General features: G+C 42.6%; 2 protein-coding genes and 1 long non-coding RNA gene across 4 annotated transcripts; 1 reads left to right on the top strand and 2 right to left on the bottom strand.

The window, feature by feature from the left end:
* Positions 1–439: 439 nt before the first annotated feature.
* On the bottom strand, positions 440–2,843 carry LOC130138831 (uncharacterized). The gene is made up of 3 exons (XM_056314058.1): positions 2,645–2,843; positions 1,877–2,010; positions 440–1,622 (listed from the first exon to the last, which is right to left on the bottom strand). The coding sequence occupies exons 2-3, from the start codon at positions 2,001–2,003 to the stop codon at positions 607–609; spliced, it is 1,143 nt and encodes a 380-aa protein (XP_056170033.1). The 5' UTR covers positions 2,004–2,010; positions 2,645–2,843; the 3' UTR covers positions 440–606.
* A 10,388-nt stretch (positions 2,844–13,231) lies between these two features.
* Positions 13,232–13,656, top strand: LOC130138820 (uncharacterized). Its single transcript, XR_008817094.1, has 2 exons — positions 13,232–13,364; positions 13,460–13,656. It is a non-coding gene; the product is annotated as an uncharacterized LOC130138820 (long non-coding RNA).
* A 2,938-nt stretch (positions 13,657–16,594) lies between these two features.
* On the bottom strand, positions 16,595–18,368 carry LOC130138819 (basic blue protein-like). Of its 2 annotated transcripts, none has more exons than XM_056314017.1 (2): positions 17,473–18,368; positions 16,595–17,097 (listed from the first exon to the last, which is right to left on the bottom strand). In XM_056314017.1, exons 1-2 carry the CDS (start codon positions 17,651–17,653, stop codon positions 16,736–16,738), a joined length of 543 nt encoding a protein of 180 aa, XP_056169992.1. In that variant the 5' UTR covers positions 17,654–18,368; the 3' UTR covers positions 16,595–16,735. The 2 variants fall into 2 exon arrangements, with proteins under 2 accessions (XP_056169992.1, XP_056169993.1); XM_056314018.1 differs by having other exon boundaries at positions 16,595–17,102.
* Between the last annotated feature and the right edge of the window lie 41 nt (positions 18,369–18,409).

The following is an 18,409-nucleotide window of genomic DNA, read 5'->3' on the forward strand; positions in this document are numbered from 1 at the left end:
GATGCTGGCCAGAAAAAAAACAGAAAGAATATGTTTTTTTTTCCTTTCCAGCGTTCCATGGATCACGTTCCGTGAAAATCATAGATATGATGGTATCCAGATTCTAGAATGATTGACAAATTGATAATTTTCAGTGCGCTTGGTCATGAAACATTCGAGTAATTCTCGGTTGACTTGGAATTTAGTAGAGGACTCTTTGCGTACGAAAACACGCCTCTCAGAGCACTAAGCAAAGTCTTTTAGTACATAGATTCATCCATTTCTATGTACAATGCTGGAAATTTCCCGGAAATTCACTCGAGACTACAAGAAAATTTCATGATATATTTTCCCATTTTCAGGTTAGGAAATTCATTTTCCTAACATTAGACATGGATATTTTTTTACCGTAAATCATTTTTCATTGACCGATCATTTTCGACAAATCGAACGCATGAAAGTTTCAAAAACTAATTCATAAAAAATTCTCTCACTCAAACAAACACACACACTACGCACCCTACGATTAAAATGTCATCATGTACAGTAGTAATGCTTCAACAACTAGCAAATTGGACACACATAAGGTACTCGAGGATGTCCTCAAAGCAGTTACCATTTTCTAGCTTACAAGATTTCAGCTACCAATGATTTGCAGTTGACGCTATCGGCCTTAGACTGGATGGAAAGCATTGTTTCTTGCAATTTAGACGATTCTTGCTCGAGCACGCTGAGCCGGGCCCTGGTTTCGGCAACTCGCGCCTTGGCAGCTTCCACTGCCTTCTCCTTCTCGGCCAAATCTTCCAATTGAAGTTCCAGCTCTTGCCTAGTTGATCCTATGTCTGCATCACGGTTTCTCTTCATGACCTCGATTTCACGGCACTGCTTCTTGAGCTCAATCGCTTCAGCAATCTCATCTAGCACGTCGTGGAGCCAGCCCACATCGATCCCTGCAGCTTCCACATCCCTAACAATGGCCTGCATCTCTTTGATTTTCGACTTGCTCAGCTGCAAGATCTCGGTGCACCGCAGCTCTTGGATCACGGAACAGACGCACTCTACAAAGTAAGAGCGCATCGCAGCCGACTTGAGGTGGCAGTTGGCTGCTATATCTCCATACTTGGCAATAACCGACTTCAGGACCGGGGAGAGGCTTTCTTGCACACGGTACTTACTGAGGATGTGTGAATCAGAAACGACGGGTTCGTGGTCTTGCTCATTAACCTCGTCGCTCGCTTCAGAAGGATGGTCAACAACCGTGATAGTGGAAGCCATGGACCCAAATGCTCCATCCCTTCCATGTTCTGCAGTGCGGTCAATTGCAGCGGAATCCACCTTGTCTTCATCGAGCTCTGTAGGATTGGATTGTTTAAGAGATTTTTCATGCTTTGAGGGCTTTTGCGGAGGCTCAGAAGAAGGAGATTGGAGGTCTCCTGAATCTTTAAGTTCATTTGCTTTGAAACGAGCCCTTGGAAACATGAGTTCGGCATCCCATGACTCCACCTTCTTGAAAGACAGATCTTTCGGGGATAGGTTATCGGAGAGGTTGAAATTCTTCAGGATGGATTCGTTGGAGGGCTTCCGATCCAATTCCTTTTTCTTCGTCATGCTGAGTTTTCTGGGAAGAAAGACGATGAAGGATCCTGGCATGACATGTAAGAACCATTGACTCGAAAGCGTAAAAGTGAAGAGGAAATCAGAGAGCATGAAAATACTGCTGTACTATACATAGCGATGCATCCTAATCAGTTGAGGTCTCCTGTGATTCAGCAACTAATGGGAAACTGTCTAATCCTTCAACAAGTTCACGAGCACATTAAGCTAATGCTTTCGTACTTAAACTTAACCAATTAAAGCAGCGACCTGACCAAACATCGAATTTCGCGACGATACTAACCGGAATTCTTCTTAGACAACTTCTTTGTCGTCTGTCCTTCGGCTATCTTTTTCAAGCAAGCTTCGACGCACTCGTGATACGGATTGGAGGCGTTTACGCAATCCGGATGCACTTTCCTCTCGGCCATAACGTCGCTGCGTTCAAGTGGGAAATCGCTAGTTGAAATTGCACGTTCAAGTGCGAAATTGCTAGTTCAGCAAGTAACAAGGAAAGGAAAGCCACCCTGCAATTCAAGAAACACCTCTAACTGATTATTAGATCAAAAAGATTTAACTTCTCCAAATTATTCTTTTCTTGATCATTCTTAGAACCATAACAGACATAACCAGATCTAGAGCTTTTTTTTTGGGATGAAATTCTTATATGCTTATGCTCTGTTGGGCAGCTCTGAGAGTAAAAGCTTATAATCTTGAACTTATAATCATCGTAAAAGGATTGCCAAAAACAGGAAAACAAACAAATTTTTTATACTTTCTACCGACCCATTTCCGTGCTCAATGGCATGAAACCGTCCCACCCGGATCGATACGTCCGAAGAAGCTTTTTTAGTACTCACGACATGCGAGCACATCTTGTTTTCCCAGCAAAGAAACAGAAACCATGCACAGCACGCGCGAGAAGAACACAAGATTCGCTAACGCAGAGAAGGAAGCAGGCGAAGATCAAGCCAAGGCCAGAAAAGCGCGCGAGGGTTCAACAACCAAACTACAAGATGGAAACAGAAAACCCAGAAGCCAAAGAGACGAAACGCAGGAATCAAAACCAAACCTGCTGAAGAGAAGCGAAGTAGTCCCGGGTCAAATCAAACCGCCCGCTCTCTCTGGCGCGCCCTCTGGTACAGAGACCATTCAACTCGTCATCCGGGAGCTTGAAGAACGTGCGGCAAACCCAAGTGCGATATCCTGCTCCGACGCCTGCTTTTGTACCGTGCAAATGGCGATGGGGAAGGAGGAGGAAGAGGAGGAGCCGGCTCGAAGCTTTGAAAATTCCGTTAAAAGCGACGACGAGACGATACGGCTTAATATGGAGAAACGGAGAAAATCGTTTTAAAGGAGAATACAATAAAAATATCGGCTCGCTCTGATTATGACACGTGGCCCGCGGGTCGTTTCTGTGGATGACAGCCGGGATGCGTGGTGGGGTCCACGCCCCGGCGCGCCGTGTGTGACCAATCGGCGCCGCACGAAGTTTTACCATCGCGAGGTCTTAATCTTGACCTAACCGTAGCCGGTGGGAGGCGGGGAAATACGATGATGCATGCCGACTCTTTAGGTGGTCTCGAAACACGACCCATCGCCGATCAATACGACTTTGTGACTCTTACTGCATCGATCTAGATCATTTTATGCGTAATCAATATTTTAAAAGTTAAATATAAAAATAGATGTCTCGAGTCACTCGCAAACAAAACTCGGTGAATCTTCCGATTCTCATAGAAAATATCGATATTCTTTTGTTCTTGCTAGTTAGGTAGAAATCCTTCCCTTCTTCAAATGTATCCGATACTATACTCTTATAGGATCGTGTTAATAAATATCTTTTAGCACTTGTGAGTATATATGACAAGAAAATGCTCGATTCCTCAAAGTAGCGATTGCATATTTATATATATATATATATATATATATATATATATATATATATATATATTATCAATTGGGGTCTTCTTTATTTGATTATTTAACAAGTGCCGTGTCTTACATTTTGACTTTTTTTATAAATATCGTTTCTACGTATGTCGCATGTTTAGAAGATACAATTTAATGATAGATTTTGTTAACGAATATCCCATGAGCATTGGGTAACCAACTGATTAAAATTATTTTGCATTCACAATCAATCTTTTCAAACTTGAGTAATTCCAATAAAATATACTTGACAGGTATATCGAGAGGGGACTTGTTATCACAAGCCTTTGAAATTAATTGGCTTACCATTGTGGCATGATCAAACCACCCATTAACTTCATCTTACCATATTCATATTGTTGTGTTATCAAAATTCTTGGTTGCTTTTTCACGATTTGTGATTAACAAATTTTACGCTATGGATAATTAGACAAAAATTATTTTCAAAAACAACATTTATCTATTGATCTATATGTTAACGGGTGTCCATGGAGCACGTTTGAAGTGATTAATGAAAAAAAAATAGTTACAATTTCTAAAACATTAATCGTTTTAGTGAAGCGTGAAATTATAAATGTATTAAAATTGGAAAATTTGATTATTCGGCAATGTTTAATTGATTTCCTCGTCGATAATATATGCGCAGTGATTGATTTGAATAGGCGAGACCACTTCACCATGATGCCTATGCCACGTATATGGATGGTTGAGCGGCTAAAGGTCAAGGTGTCATTATTGCCAAGGGAAGAAAGGTCAACGTGTGATTAAGAAAGCTTAAGAGCATAATCAGATCCGTATCTTTAGATAGATAATCCGTGATACTAACGTGAACATTTTGACATCCGGGGTTGTCAAAATTCTCAAGCGAACAACAACTTCCTCTTCGTGAAGTTTCCAGCTTTTGTACATTGATCGCTATTCATCAAACAAGGAGACGAGATCACAAAATGTACAGAGCCAAATCGCAATCATTGAAATAAATGAAATTTAAGATAGGGCGCTGCGCGTCTACGTCCTCACTTTCAGCTGTCGCAGCCCAGTTATGTACCGCTAGCTATGCCAAGTGTCTGATACTGCCTCGCTACAGGTAGAAAAGCTTCTGCCGCGCACGGTTAGACTCCTACGGCTACCTCGCCATAGATCTGGCCGCTATCAGATTCGGAACCCTCTTCCGGTAGTTGCTCTCAGCACGGTAGAACGCATTAATCAAACTACAAACCACACATCTAGCGTTTAAAAAGGGTGTTTCGTGCACTCTGTCTCTCTCACTTGGACGAATGCCTTTCTCCTAACTCCTAAGTACAATCACTCACCCGTTTGTTTACAAATGAGTTTGCCATTCTCGCTAACTATAAGAAACAATAGCCATCTGAATAGAATGCGAAAATACAAAGACAGACTCAAACAATTTTCTAAAAGTTCTTCCATTTCTTGGTTTCAAGCATTTGGCTACAGACTCAGTTCCGCTCGTCGTTTAAATTTTCTTATAGGCCTCTATATTCGAACTTTGAACTTGCATCTACTAGCCATTACGTTCATCTGTCTATTGATAAAAAAAAAATCTTGTGGAAAGTCCTAAGGAATAATGGGTGCGTTCGTTTCGTGAAAAATAAGTGATTTGGAAATAATCGCTTGTATAGCTTACAAAAATAAATAAATGAAATTTTTTTTATCGCCCACGAAAATAGTTATGCATAAATTGTTATCGATGATGTAAATATTTTCCGTTGACTAATTTATCTAAGCGATATAACCAATTTATTTTTCGAAAAATATTTTTCAAATTACTCGTTTTTTGGGAAACGAACGTACTCAATATTTAAAGCCTTCAATCAAACAGATTAGTCCACAAATTTGGACCGCAATACACTTGGATATCCATATTTTATAGATATAAAGCTGGTTCTTCTGCTTTTGACAATCCAACGGTCACAAAAACCATAAATGAGAAATCTGAATTTCGTGGTTCGTCGTCCCGTTGCTTCTGCAGTTTGCTTTCGTATTTTCTATTACTTAGCACTTTTCTTCGGGAGAAAAGTATCGAAAAAATTCCGACCTATTGCATTGGTATCAATTTAGTCTTAACCCTTTCGATTTGATCAATTTAGTCCTTAACATTTTCACATTGGTGCAAATTAATTCTATCTGACCAATTTAGGTTGGAAATTACTGACGTGACTGCTGGCTGTCTTATGTGGCACGAATGATGTTGATTTTGATATATTTTTTTAAAAATAATATATTATTATTTTTTTTAGAAATTTTTTATTTTTTTATTAATTTTTTCTATTCATTCTTTTCCTTTTTTCATTTTTCCACTATGGCCGGGCCCTCGTGAGGGTCACAGCCCTTGCCCTCGGGCGAGGCCGGCCTCGCCATCTCTGGGAACTCAACACTCTTCCTTCATGCTTGTTGAGCTTGTCCAAGCCTTCAGGCATAGCTTTGCCATAGCCCTAACCTGCAACATCTCCTGCAGGCTTGAGCGCTCATCGAGAGCCTCGACACCGACCCTAGTTACCTCATTGCACGGTCGCTCGCTGCAAGCGATACCCTCAGAACCTTCTTTGCCACCATTGCCACGGCCAAGCCTTCTCCAGAACTCAGCTGAGCCATGGCCAAGCAACTTCCCCTTTGGATCTCGATCGAGCCATGGCCGAGCAACTCCTCATATAAATCTTAGATGAGCCGTGGTTGACCCTTCTCTAGACTTGGTTGGCCTAGCTGGCCGTGGGTGAAGGTGGCTTCGCTCGTGGTCGGCGAGGCCATGGCCGCCTGGCAATGGCCTTAGGCAAGGCTGCCTCATCGGCCGTGGGCGAGGGCCGTGAAGCCCTCGCCTAGTGGCTAGCGAGCGCCGACAACCCTCACCCGTCATAGTGGAAAAGAAAAAGGAAAGAAGGTAAAGAGAAGAAAAAATTATAAAAAATTCAAAAAAATATTTAAAATTTAAAAATATCAATGTTAGAGTCAGTTATACTACGTAGGACGACCAACGTACATATCAACGATTTCTAGCCTAAATTGGCCGGATGGACTCGATTGGTATTAATGTGAAAATGTTTAGGATCAAATTGGTTCAATTAAAATGTTTAGGACTAAATTGGTACCAATGCAATATGTTTAGAACTTTTATGGTATTTCCCCTTTTTTCTTCGTACACGAATGTAGATCTTGATTTGCTGATGAATTCTTCAGCAGTCACAAATTCTAATCCAACTTGATAAATTTATACTAATCGACTACAATCCATATGAAGTATACTTTATGAGTTTTTGTTTTGTCAAAAAGTATACTTTATGAGTTAGAAAGTCGCTATTTAGGCTGAATTTTCTCATAACGGAAAAAAAGAGGAGGAAAATCCGATCAAAATCATCTACAACGAGGGATTGAATTCGCCCCATTGGAAAGAAGCTCTACCTAGATTCCTCCACGAAAGATGCTCAAGCTCTGTTCTATATCTACTATATTCTGTTCATTATGCAAAGCTAGAACCGTCTTTGAAAGAGACTCAAGCTTTGGCCTATATCTATTGAATATTGGTGACCATGCAAGCATTGCAAAGAAATGTCACGAAGTGAAGTGTCGATGTCCTGTGAATATAGACAGCTTGACCAACAGCCTTGGAGATTCTCCTTGAATTATTACCCCGCCATTGACCTTAACAAGTCCCACAAAATTATTTTACCTCCATGACAGATCATCTTGACGGCACATGCAAATCTGTCCTGTTTGTGGTTTGGCGCAATGTGGGGTCGGAAGACAGATACCAGTTTGTTTTCTTGGTTGTTTTGTTTAGGTGGAAGTGGGGACTGTTGTGTTGCAATGGAACCTAGTCTCCCGATGACCTGGTCGCTGGAGTTTTGTGGTTGGCGTCGCAATAGTAAGCGGCCGATGTGACTGGCTTTGCTTTTAAAATAGTTCCCGAACAACACGGCATGTGCGGCTGGCATCGTAATGACCAAGCTGGGAATCGGAGAGAAACAGTAAGCGGCTGATGCGGCTGGCTTTGCTATAAAACAGTAACTCGATAGCGCTTCCTGAGATGACAGGGCTCTGCAGACTATGCGACAATAGTACAGACTGACGTTGATTATCGGACGAGACAAATAATGTTGAAATCAATGTTGACTGATTAGGACTTAATGGGAAAAAAAATGACAAAGAAGCAAGATTAGCTCTAGATGCACACTTGGGTGACGCACTCGATGTGCTTCAAGATCGACTAGCTCTGATACCAAGTTAAGAAAATAATATGCGGAAGAGAGAAATATGGAATTTCTGTATACGGTATACATAAGAGAGAAAATGTGGAATTCATGTATTCTTCTTCAACGTACATCGAAATATACACAAATTCCACTTTTTCTCTCTTCCGCGTTATCATTCTTTACCGAGGCAACCTGGGCCGTTTCTGGTTCTAAAAGAAAACCCTTTCGATGTCCGTTGCGTAAGCTTTCATGGAACGCGTATCTGTCATCACATTAGGAACAAATGCATTCATGATTCTTCTTCTTTCATTGTAGATACTGATCTAATTGTACAGAGGATTAGGGGAGGTTGCATTATGGTGTTGAGATTGAGAAAAAAGGTCAACGTTGATAGCCTTAGAGCTCTTTGTCGTGATAGGGTTCTAGCTTCACTGGTGTTGAGCTTCTTGAGCAGGTAGCAGGCTGCCCAACTGCTCTTGCTCCTTTGCAATAAGTGAAAGAAAGCAAGATCGAAGACAAGGAGAGATGGCTTTGGGAGAAAATTCAGTGTATATTTTCTCTGTATTGCTCAATACATGATGTACAAATTTATAATACAATGCATAAATGAATAAAGGAAATAAAATATTTTACAAATCAAATACAATCCCACTTGATCTTTGCATATCACCTCAAACGATATCGCATATCTTCCAACACTCCCCCTCAAGCTGGTGGCTTGTAGATGTCCAAGACACTTAGCTTGCTCAGTAGATATGCGTGTTGTTTCTGACAGAGGGGTTTGGTGAAAACATCCGCGGGTTGTTCTGCAGTCCCTATCCCTCTTGTTTCAATTACCCCTTCTTGAATCTTCTCTCGTGTGAAGTGACAATCTACTTCTATGTGTTTCGTTCTCTCATGCACCATAGGATTAGCCGCAAGCTTGATAGCGGCATCATTGTCACAAAATAGTCTGGTTGGGCCCTTAATTTGTACCCCAAGATCTTGCAGTAAGCCTCGCAGCCATACTATCTCGCAAGTAGTTTTCGCCATTGCCCGATATTCTGCTTCTGCTGAAGATAGTGAGACAGTCGGCTGTTTTTTTGTCTTCCATGAGAGCAACGAGTCTCCTAGCTTAATGCAAAAACCTGTGACAGATCTTCTGCTCATTGGACAGGTTGCATAATCTGCATCACAATAAGCCATCATTTCCATGTTGCACTTTCTAGAAAGAAGTATTCCAAGTCCTGGGCATTTCTTTAAATACTTGACAATCTTCAGTGTAGCATTCATGTGAGACTGTTTTGGTTTGTGCATAAATTGGCTGAGCGTCTGTACCGCATAACATATGTCTGGCCTGGTCATAGTCAAGTATATGAGCTTCCCAACAAGTTTCTGGTAGCCTGCTGGATCTTTGAGTATGGGATCATCTTCTTGAGAAGATCCCTCATCATATTCCGTCGTGGTCAACTTGATATTCTGTTCGATCGGAACAACAACTGGCTTGCATCCTGACAGACCTGCTTCTGATATAATTTCCAACACAAATTTCCGTTGACTGAGGGAAATTCCTTGATCGGACGGGCAATTTCAATTCCCAGAAAGTACTTGGGTGATCCCAGGTCTTTTATATGGAATGTGGAATGCAGATACTGCTTGAAACTCTTTATGGCATTTTCATCATTGCCCATAATAAGTATATCATCAACATATATCATTAAATAAATGGATGACATACCTTTTGTCCACGTAAAAAGGGCATAGTCAAAACGGGATTGCTTGAATCCTGCAGCTATGAGTGCATTCGCAAATTTGGCATACCATTGCCGGGAAGCTTGTTTAAGACCATATAGGGATTTACGGAGACGACATACTTTATCCTCCCCCTGTCTCCGAAAGCCCTGAGGAACCTCCATATAAATCTCCTCATCCAAATCACCATGAAGGAAAGCATTATGGACATCCATTTGGTGTAAATTCCAGTTTTGGAATGCCGCAACCGACATGAAAGATCGGACAGTGACATCTTTGGCTACTGGGGAGAATGTTTCGTGGTAATCAAAACCTTCTCGTTGTGTAAAACCCTTAGCCACCAAACGAGCCTTGTACCGTTCAATGGATCCGTCTGATCGATACTTGATTTTGTACACCCATTTGCACCCAATCGGCTTCCGATGAGGGGTAGTGGCACAAGCTCCCATGTGTTATTCTCAATCGAGGCTTGCAACTCAGTTGCCATAGCCTTTTGCCATCGTGGATCAGTGGAGGCTTCATTATAGTTGGAAGGTTCCCGATCTTCAGATATTCGGCTAATGCAGCATCTATGTTCCGACGAGAGTTTATTGAATGAAACATAAGCTGAGATGGGTTATCGAATACCTGGTGAATTGTGAGTAGCACAGACATAGTATTTAGACCACGTGGGTGGACGTGTGATTCTCCCGGAACGTCGTGGAGGGTCTCTTGCAGGTGAGGGTGAAGTTTCCTCCATAATAGGTGATAATGCTTCGGCATATGGAAGATATTCAGTGGTCGCATCGTCTTCCATTGGTTCCAATGATGATAATGGAGAAGCATCGTCAGTGGGAACTATGTCAGGTATTGGAGAACCTCGAATAGTCGGAACATAGGTGGGATCCTTGAAACTTTCTTCTTCAGTGGAAAAAATACGAGGAGCGTTTTTTACCCCTACATCTTCCTTGGAGGAGTCATCTTCAAAAGGAAAGGTGTTTTCGTGAAATACGACATCCCTACTTACGAAAAATTCTCCTGTGGATGTGTCAAAAAGACGATAACCCTTTTGTAGATTCGGGTATCCCATGAATATACATCGCCGAGCACGAGGACCCATCTTGTCCCGAGGGCCTGTAGAAGTGGCGTAACATAAGCATCAAAAAATTCGCAAATGGTCCAGATCTGACCTTTTTTTAAATAGGAGCTCGAATGGTGATTGTCCATTGAGTACCTTCGATGGCATCCGATTAATTAAGTAGGCCGCCGTTATCACGCAATCTCCCCAAAAAGTTTCTGGGATAGAAGCTTGAAACTTTAACGCCCGTGCTACCTCCAAGAGATGGCGGTGTTTTCTCTCAACCACCCCATTTTGTTGTGGGGTATAAATACATGAGCTTTCATGTAAAATTCCATGAGATGAGAAAAAATTGTCGCACTCACGGTTGAAGAATTCCCTTCCATTATCTGTTCGGATGCGTCGAATAGATTTTCCGAATTGTGTCTTTGATAAGGAAATGAATGTCTTCAAGTTATGGAAAACTTGAGCTTTAGACTGCATAAGGAAAACCCATGTAGCTCTGGAATAATCATCCACAATAGTAAGAAAGAACCGAGATCCATCATGGTTCGGTGTGTGATATGGCCCCCACACATCAATGTGAATTAGAGAAAAAATATCGGTAGCACGACTCTTGCTAAGAGAAAAAGGTATACGAGATTGTTTTGCAAGTGGGCAAATATGACACTGAGAATAAGGAAATAAGGCACTATGTCCCATTCTAGAATGCATAAGGAAATTTTTATCATTGGCAGTCGAATTACACAATGATTGTTTATTGAAAGGAATGCATGATAAATCGAAATTTCTGGGAAAGCTGGTCCAAAAATATAATACTTCAGAGAGATTACCCAAGCCCATCAGTCTGCCAGTCGAAAGGGCCTGAAAGAAACAAGTATCAGAATCGAAAAAAATTCGACAGGAATTTTCTTCACAGGCTCTAGACACAGATATGAGGTTGAACTGGAAGTCTGGGACATAAAGGACATTTTTTAGTGTGATTTGAGAACTAAGATTTACTGTCCCTGTCGTAGTGACATGAGTAACATTCCCATTCGGCAATTTCACAGAGATAGGAATACTTAATTTTCTATGAATAATGGAGAATAATCCCTTATCACAGATAATATGATCACTTGCCCCTGAGTCAATTATCCAAGCATTTCTGGAAATAGAATTTATCAGGCAATGAGTAATACCTGAAAAACTACTTCCCTTGTTGGAAGTGTCTAATTTTTGTAATGCCTGCATAATTTGCTGATATTGTCCATATGTGATGGGCTGATCATTATTTGGACCAGTGACTTGATAAGCCGCAGCCGAGGATTCCTTTCCTTTCTTTCCTTTTTCCCCGGGTTTACCATGCAATTTCCAGCAGTTGTCGATTGTGTGATGGGGCCGCTTGCAATATTCACAAAATTTTTTTCCTTTTAAATTTTGCTCGAAAAATTTTTGTGCACCCGAAAAGCCTGGATCGTTGGATGTCTTTGAATGGGTTTGATGCCCACCGTCCGATTCCTTAATGGAATCGGTGCCTTTCCAGCCATCAGATCGCGAGGTGCGATCTCCACCGTCCATCCCATTTCCTTTAATCTGCTGCTGCAGATCGTTCCCCACAAACCCTCGCCGCTCCTTCTCTCGGTCTAGGGTTCTGGAACTCGATTCGCGACGCTCGCCGCGGGTCGCGAGGGCGATGCTTTCTGCTCCCCTTGCATGTTCCGGCGAGGCGAGTCGTTGGCTCTCTTCCTGTACCGCCAGTTGAAAGATGCGTCCGAGCGGTGGCACCGGGTCCATGGCGAGGATCTGCGATCTAAAGGTGAGATAGGATTCATTCAAAATCAAGAGAAATCGCGTGGTTTTCTCCCTGTCTTTTATCGCCTTATACTGTTGTAGCGTGGTTTCGGGCCCCTCGAGCTTTTCTTCGACTGATTCGAGCTCATTCCAGAGGGCCGACAGCTTGTTGAAGCAAGCGGTTATGCTCATATTCCCTTGCTTTAGCTCTGAAAGCTCCTGGGTGAGAGAAAAAATCCTCGCACAGTCCAATTATCCCACATCTTCTTTGCATCTTCTGTGGGGGGAAGTCCGACGGCTATTTCTAGGCTAATACAGTTCCCGATCCATGTTCTAACGAGCTGGTTGCATTTTCTCCATTGTCTTCCCATTCTCTCGTCAGTCGGGATCGGAACAGATCCGTCTATGAAACCGTCTTTGTCCTTCGTCACCAGAGCTCGTCGGAAATCTTGTGCCCAGATCGAGTAATTTCCAGAACCCGTGAGAAGGTGGCTAATGAGCCGCAACTCCGGTCCATCGGCGGTGGATACGTAGAGAACGTCGCCGGGCTCTGGTCGGCCAGTGAGGGACGCCGTTGGATACGGCAAGTAACCGGGTGGCAGAACCGGGTAGGTATTTTGACCCAAACCCGGATTCCCTGACCCGCTTGATACCCCCGCATTGATTGTTCCAGATCCTTCGGTTGGGCCCACTCCGCTTGCGGCTGGTGGGCCGCTGTTGGGCTGGGCATTTTCTTGGCTCGCCCCAGGCAATGATGCATTTGGGTTCGGCCCAAGGTACCATGGATTCGGTATCCATTGGAAAGGCTGGCCCCCGATTGGCTGGCCCACGATGGGCGGGCCCGGTAGGAGCTGCCCTGTATTTGTCCCGGTAGGAGCTGCCCTGTATTTGTCTGAGCCTGATAGGGTTGCCAAAAAAAGGGCTGGGCCTGGCCTCCGGAAAACACAGCCTGTGGATCCAGAGTCTGTGGAATTTGTGGGTTAACTCCCTCCGAGGCATGTTGATTAGTAACATCCTCCGAGGCATGTTGATCCGTAACATCTTCTGGGGAAGACGGATCCGAAGATGATGGTTGTTTCTGATTCATGATGAGGGTAAGTGTGTAGCCTTTAGCCTTTCTTCGTCTGCTTAAAATCTGATTCCTTCGCCGGAAGGGTACCTTGTTTTTTCAGGTCCAAATTCTCGGCAGGCAATCGTTGAGGACTTGCGGAAGCTAAATCAGGAGCGAAGCCGCTCTGATACCATGAAAGAAAGCAAGATCGAAGACAAGGAGAGATGGCTTTGGGAGAAAATTCAGTGTATATTTTCTCTGTATTGCTCAATACATGATGTACAAATTTATAATACAATGCATAAATGAATAAAGGAAATAAAATATTTTACAAATCAAATACAATCCCACTTGATCTTTGCATATCACCTCAAACGATATCGCATATCTTCCAACAATAAGCTCCGACTCATCGAAAACGAAATATCGGGTTAAACGAATCAGTTTCGAAGGAGCCAACCCTAATGGCGTTATCGACGTCCTATTATGATACGGACAAGCCAAACTCAAACGGAAGATCTTGCTTGAAAAGTCTCTCGGACATCATTCAAAAGAACAAAGTACCGTGTGTTGAGTTCTGCGGAGAGTGCCTCGCACGCGTATGTTCCTCACACCCTCCAATTCGTTCCTATCAGAAAGGGAAAACGTCAGACCATCGTCAGGACACCGATTGAAGTTTTGGCATCTTATACGAGGATCCTTTGCCCCGGTTTACAAGGAAGACGAAGACAATTTGCGACGTACTGTCAAACTTGAAACTCTCAAATGGGTTGACGTCAAGGTAGGGCGCGGCGTCGGAATTTGCCGACCATTCTAGAAAGCCCATAAGAGATCTGAAAATGGTTTAGGATCTGCAGACTTCATGCTGGAAGATTCCTCCAGCATCTTTTGACAGTTTCCAACTCCCCCCCACCACTTTGTCCAAATGATATTTTTGACAAAAATGGCATCCGCAACTTCAGCAATTCGCTCTCGAAACTTGCAGCGAGTGCAAACACCAGTTAAAACCATCGTGGCCGACTTGCTACCGGCTGAACATTTACGTCAAAAATGCCATCGCCATCTTCGATTTCGATCGGACTATCAAGAGTTAGGATGCAAAAAATGTGGTCTTCAGAAATTATTAGGCCTGGAAAAATCACGATCCCTCTTGAAATTGGGCGAGAATCGATCAGAAATAGGGTCTGTCCTCGAAATACCAGGACTTTCTATTTTGTTTCGATCGTCGTTAGTGCGCTATCAGTTGCGGGAAAACGTTATTGTCATTGAGAAAATGGTTCAAAGTGCCCAGTAATTGGAATGTCCACGACACCGCACAAATACAGTAGGAGAAAACGACTTCTTGCTTCGTTTGCTCTCTCTCTTTTCTCTGCAATAGACTTCCGATTGGTTGGAGGACAGCGACAACGTTTTCTCCGGAAAGACAAAAACTTTCAGGTCCATTCTTGAACGTGACAAGGGGATCACGGCAGGCCACATACTGATAAGAAGATACTTCTCCCGCACGATTAGTTTAATCTCCGAATGCCCCGGAAAAGGGGGCTTAATTATCCAAAAAGTCCTAAATTCGTTGCGCTTTTGCTGATTCAGTCCCAAACCTTTCAATTTTTGCCAATTGAGTCATAAACGTTTTCGAGATTTGCCAATTAAATCCATCCGGCCAATTTTAGCCGGAAAATCGCTGACATAGATGCCAGCCGTCCTACATGGTACGGCTGACGCTGACGTGAACAATTTTTAATAATATTATAATTTTTTGTTTTTTCTTTTCTTTCTTTCTCTTTCTTTTTTTTCTTTCCTTCTTCCTCGACTTGGCTGGCCGGCCGGCTCTCGCCTCTAGCCGATCATCGGCCGTCGCTAATGCCCAGCGACCGGCTAGAAGAGGAAGAAGGGAAAAAAATGAAAGAAAAGGAAAAAAAGAGGAAAAGGAAAAAGAAAATAATAAATAAAATTTTAAAAATTATATTATTAAAAATTATTCACGTTACCACCGGCCGGTCTATGTGGCACGGCTAGTGTCCACATCGGCGATATTCCGATCAATTTGGCTAGATGGACTTGATTGGTAATGAAAATGTTTGGAACTCAATTAATAAAATTGAGATATTTATGACTGAGTATACTAGGTATAATAAATTTAAGATTTTTTAGATAATTTTCTTGAAAAGGCGCACCCTTAAGGACTTTCATTTCACAATTCGACGTCGTTTTTGTAGCTTTGGTTTTTTTTGGTCAGTGTAGCTTTGGTTGTCATTGTACTTTTTATTTTTGGTTAAAGTTGTCACTGTCCTTTTTTTTTCTTGGTCGAAAAGTTGTCACTGTCCTTGAGTACCAATTTTTACGCATCTGACCATTCAAAGTGTCCTCCTTTTAGATCGACGTGTTGGAGTTGATCAATCCTTAGACGATGACGAATTGACGTAAATTGCAGAAACCAAAGCAGAATAAAGACCATGTTCTAGATACATGAGCAAGAGTGAATAGGCCCAGGACAACATAACGAGAACAAGACCATGGAAGCCCATACCTATAGCACCACAACCAGAAACGCAACCCATGAGACCCAGGACACTCGGAACAAGAACAAGAACCCAGTGAGAAACTGTTGACATCCTGTAAATGCCAATTTTGATGTCAAAGAGCTGTACTTTATAATTTATAAGCAATTGATGCTATTAAACTATACATCAACTATATTCATTGACTCGGGCCGATGTTGATGAGCAAGTGTTTGGACCATTGCGACAAAGAGGAGCCTTTTAAGTTGGTCGGCAGTAATACAGCAGAGTCATCAAGTAAACGAAGTAAAGACAGATTGTGAGTATTGATTGCGTACTAAGACATGTTGGATTTCGACAAGGGGAGGAGTACTTGTATATCGAAGGACAAAGAAATATCAGTGTCTATGCTTCTGATAATGCTTTGTCAGTTTCCCGTAAAAAAACAAGTTCGATGATTTAACTTTGAAGAAAAAGATGCTGCTCCAAGACAACCTTTACTACTAAACCTTATACATTAATCATCATCAACAGTCGCCTCTCTTTCGTTTAGATCGCAGTACACAATGAGAGCCATGCATATCTTCTTCTACGGTTAATGCCGATCTGATCATGGTGAGGATTGAAGGATGCTGTTGGAGGTGGATTAGCTAATTGTGCTGATGTTAGAAGGAAAATATCATTGGATGGGCATGAAGTTCTTTACATGAACTGGGGGACTTGTTGAGTTGGTGTAACTAGTGCGATCAGCAGGTTGAAAAGGCTTAACTAGTGTGCTTCCAGCATTTTGCTCCTTGTTCTTGTTCAATGAAATTATTGACTTATCAAAAAAGAGAGAAAGAAAGAGTCAGATGTAAACTCAAGAATAGATCAGACATCTTCATCTAACACCCACCGTTTGGTCCCAAAATCTTGATCACCATACCAAACACAACCGAAATGAAACGCCAAACAGGATCAGATAATCCCACGTGCTTAATCCCCTTAAGGCATAAGCTCCATTTTTGCTGATTTGCGGGGGCGGCGGAGGCCCCAATTGCGGAACCAAAGCTGGGGTACCAGTGTTGTTTGATACTTTCGCGACGACGCCGAACCTCATTCCACCGAGGCAATGACCGGGCACATTGCAGACGAACCAGTACTTCTTGGTTTCGGTGAGAGTGACCTGGTCGTTGCCACTTGTGTACTTGGCCAGCACGCCGGTGCTCGGGTCACATGACCGGAACGTCGACTCGGTCACTTCATACACGTTGTGTTGGCCCTTTATGTACTTGAAGACTACACTGACATTAGGAAGGAAGCAAGCCAAGATTACAAGCTGTAGGCTTGCAGGATAAACGTTACTGTCGAGAGAGACATGATTTACCATTGAGCAGGATAGCGATCTTCAAAGTTGGTTTAATCAAGAAACCTCGCAGCAACTCCTTTTTTTCTCATAAGAAAATGACAAAGGTTCCTTCTTTTATTACATCACCATCATTCCTAGGTGTTAAATCACTGTTTGTTGAATATATCACCCCATCATGCAAGAATATGTGCAAAATTCTAAGGCACGCATCTAAAAGCTTCATCAGGATTTTAATGATATCAGTTTAACGGATACTTGCTATACTGATAGATTCAGGTAAGAAGAGAGATGAAGCCCGGACGCACCAAGAACATCGCCGATGCTGAAATTGTATTTCTGAGACCACACGCCGTAATCTACGCCGCTGTTCCATTCGTCGCTGTCGCCGACCGTGTAAACCTCCGACACGGCACCATCCACAAGCAAACCGAGGATGGTGAGGATCACGCAGGAGCTAACGTATCTGCACAGCTTCGTTTCCTCCATATTTGCTCTGGAAAGAATGGAAAGAGACGAAGGAACCTCCAGTCTCTTGTATATTATGGCTCTGTAACGGGTGGGTGTCCGCTAATGAGTTGGATACGAATTTATTGATGGTTTGATTGGACTTAGTCCAGTCTTCAGAACTACCCAGGCAAGTGGACTTTATGACAAATGTGTCACGGACAAGGACTCCTGTGCAAGCAATGGAGGAGGATCGCTTTCTCATTGCACGCTGTGCATACATTGTGTGCGAATTAAAATTATTGGGGTCTCAAATGACAGCCAAAAGTCTACCCCCCAAATATGATTAAAGTACACCCCAAGTGTTGCTCTCGCCTCACAGCACCACCCAAAATGCACGACCAAGTCTTTTTGTGGACGAATACACCAAGTCCAACGGTATCCAAAACTATAAGAGAATAGATACTTGCAGGCATGTCGCGGGGGATGGCTTGACATGGACAGCGATACTCACTCTTGAGAAGGCCTTCGCTCTGTTACCTCATGGCTCGATCGGCATGAGATTTCCCTTTGCAATCACATTTTTTTTGTTGCTTTTATGATGTTGTTAGCAGTGAATAGCCAATTTGTCCATAATAGTAACTCTGTACCTGGTTTGCTCAGCCTATTTGGAGTTCCATTTGATTGATGAGCAATCACATGAAAAATGCAATAGCCTTCATGACATGGTGGCCATGAAAGCCAAATTAACACTAGTATTAGCCTATTAGGGCTTGACCGGCAAACAGCAAGTGATCA

Source organism: Syzygium oleosum, unplaced genomic scaffold, assembly GCF_021117445.2.
Source record: "Syzygium oleosum isolate NSW1041296 unplaced genomic scaffold, Sole_v2.1 Sole_v2.08, whole genome shotgun sequence".
NCBI classification, from domain to species: Eukaryota; Viridiplantae; Streptophyta; class Magnoliopsida; order Myrtales; family Myrtaceae; genus Syzygium; species Syzygium oleosum.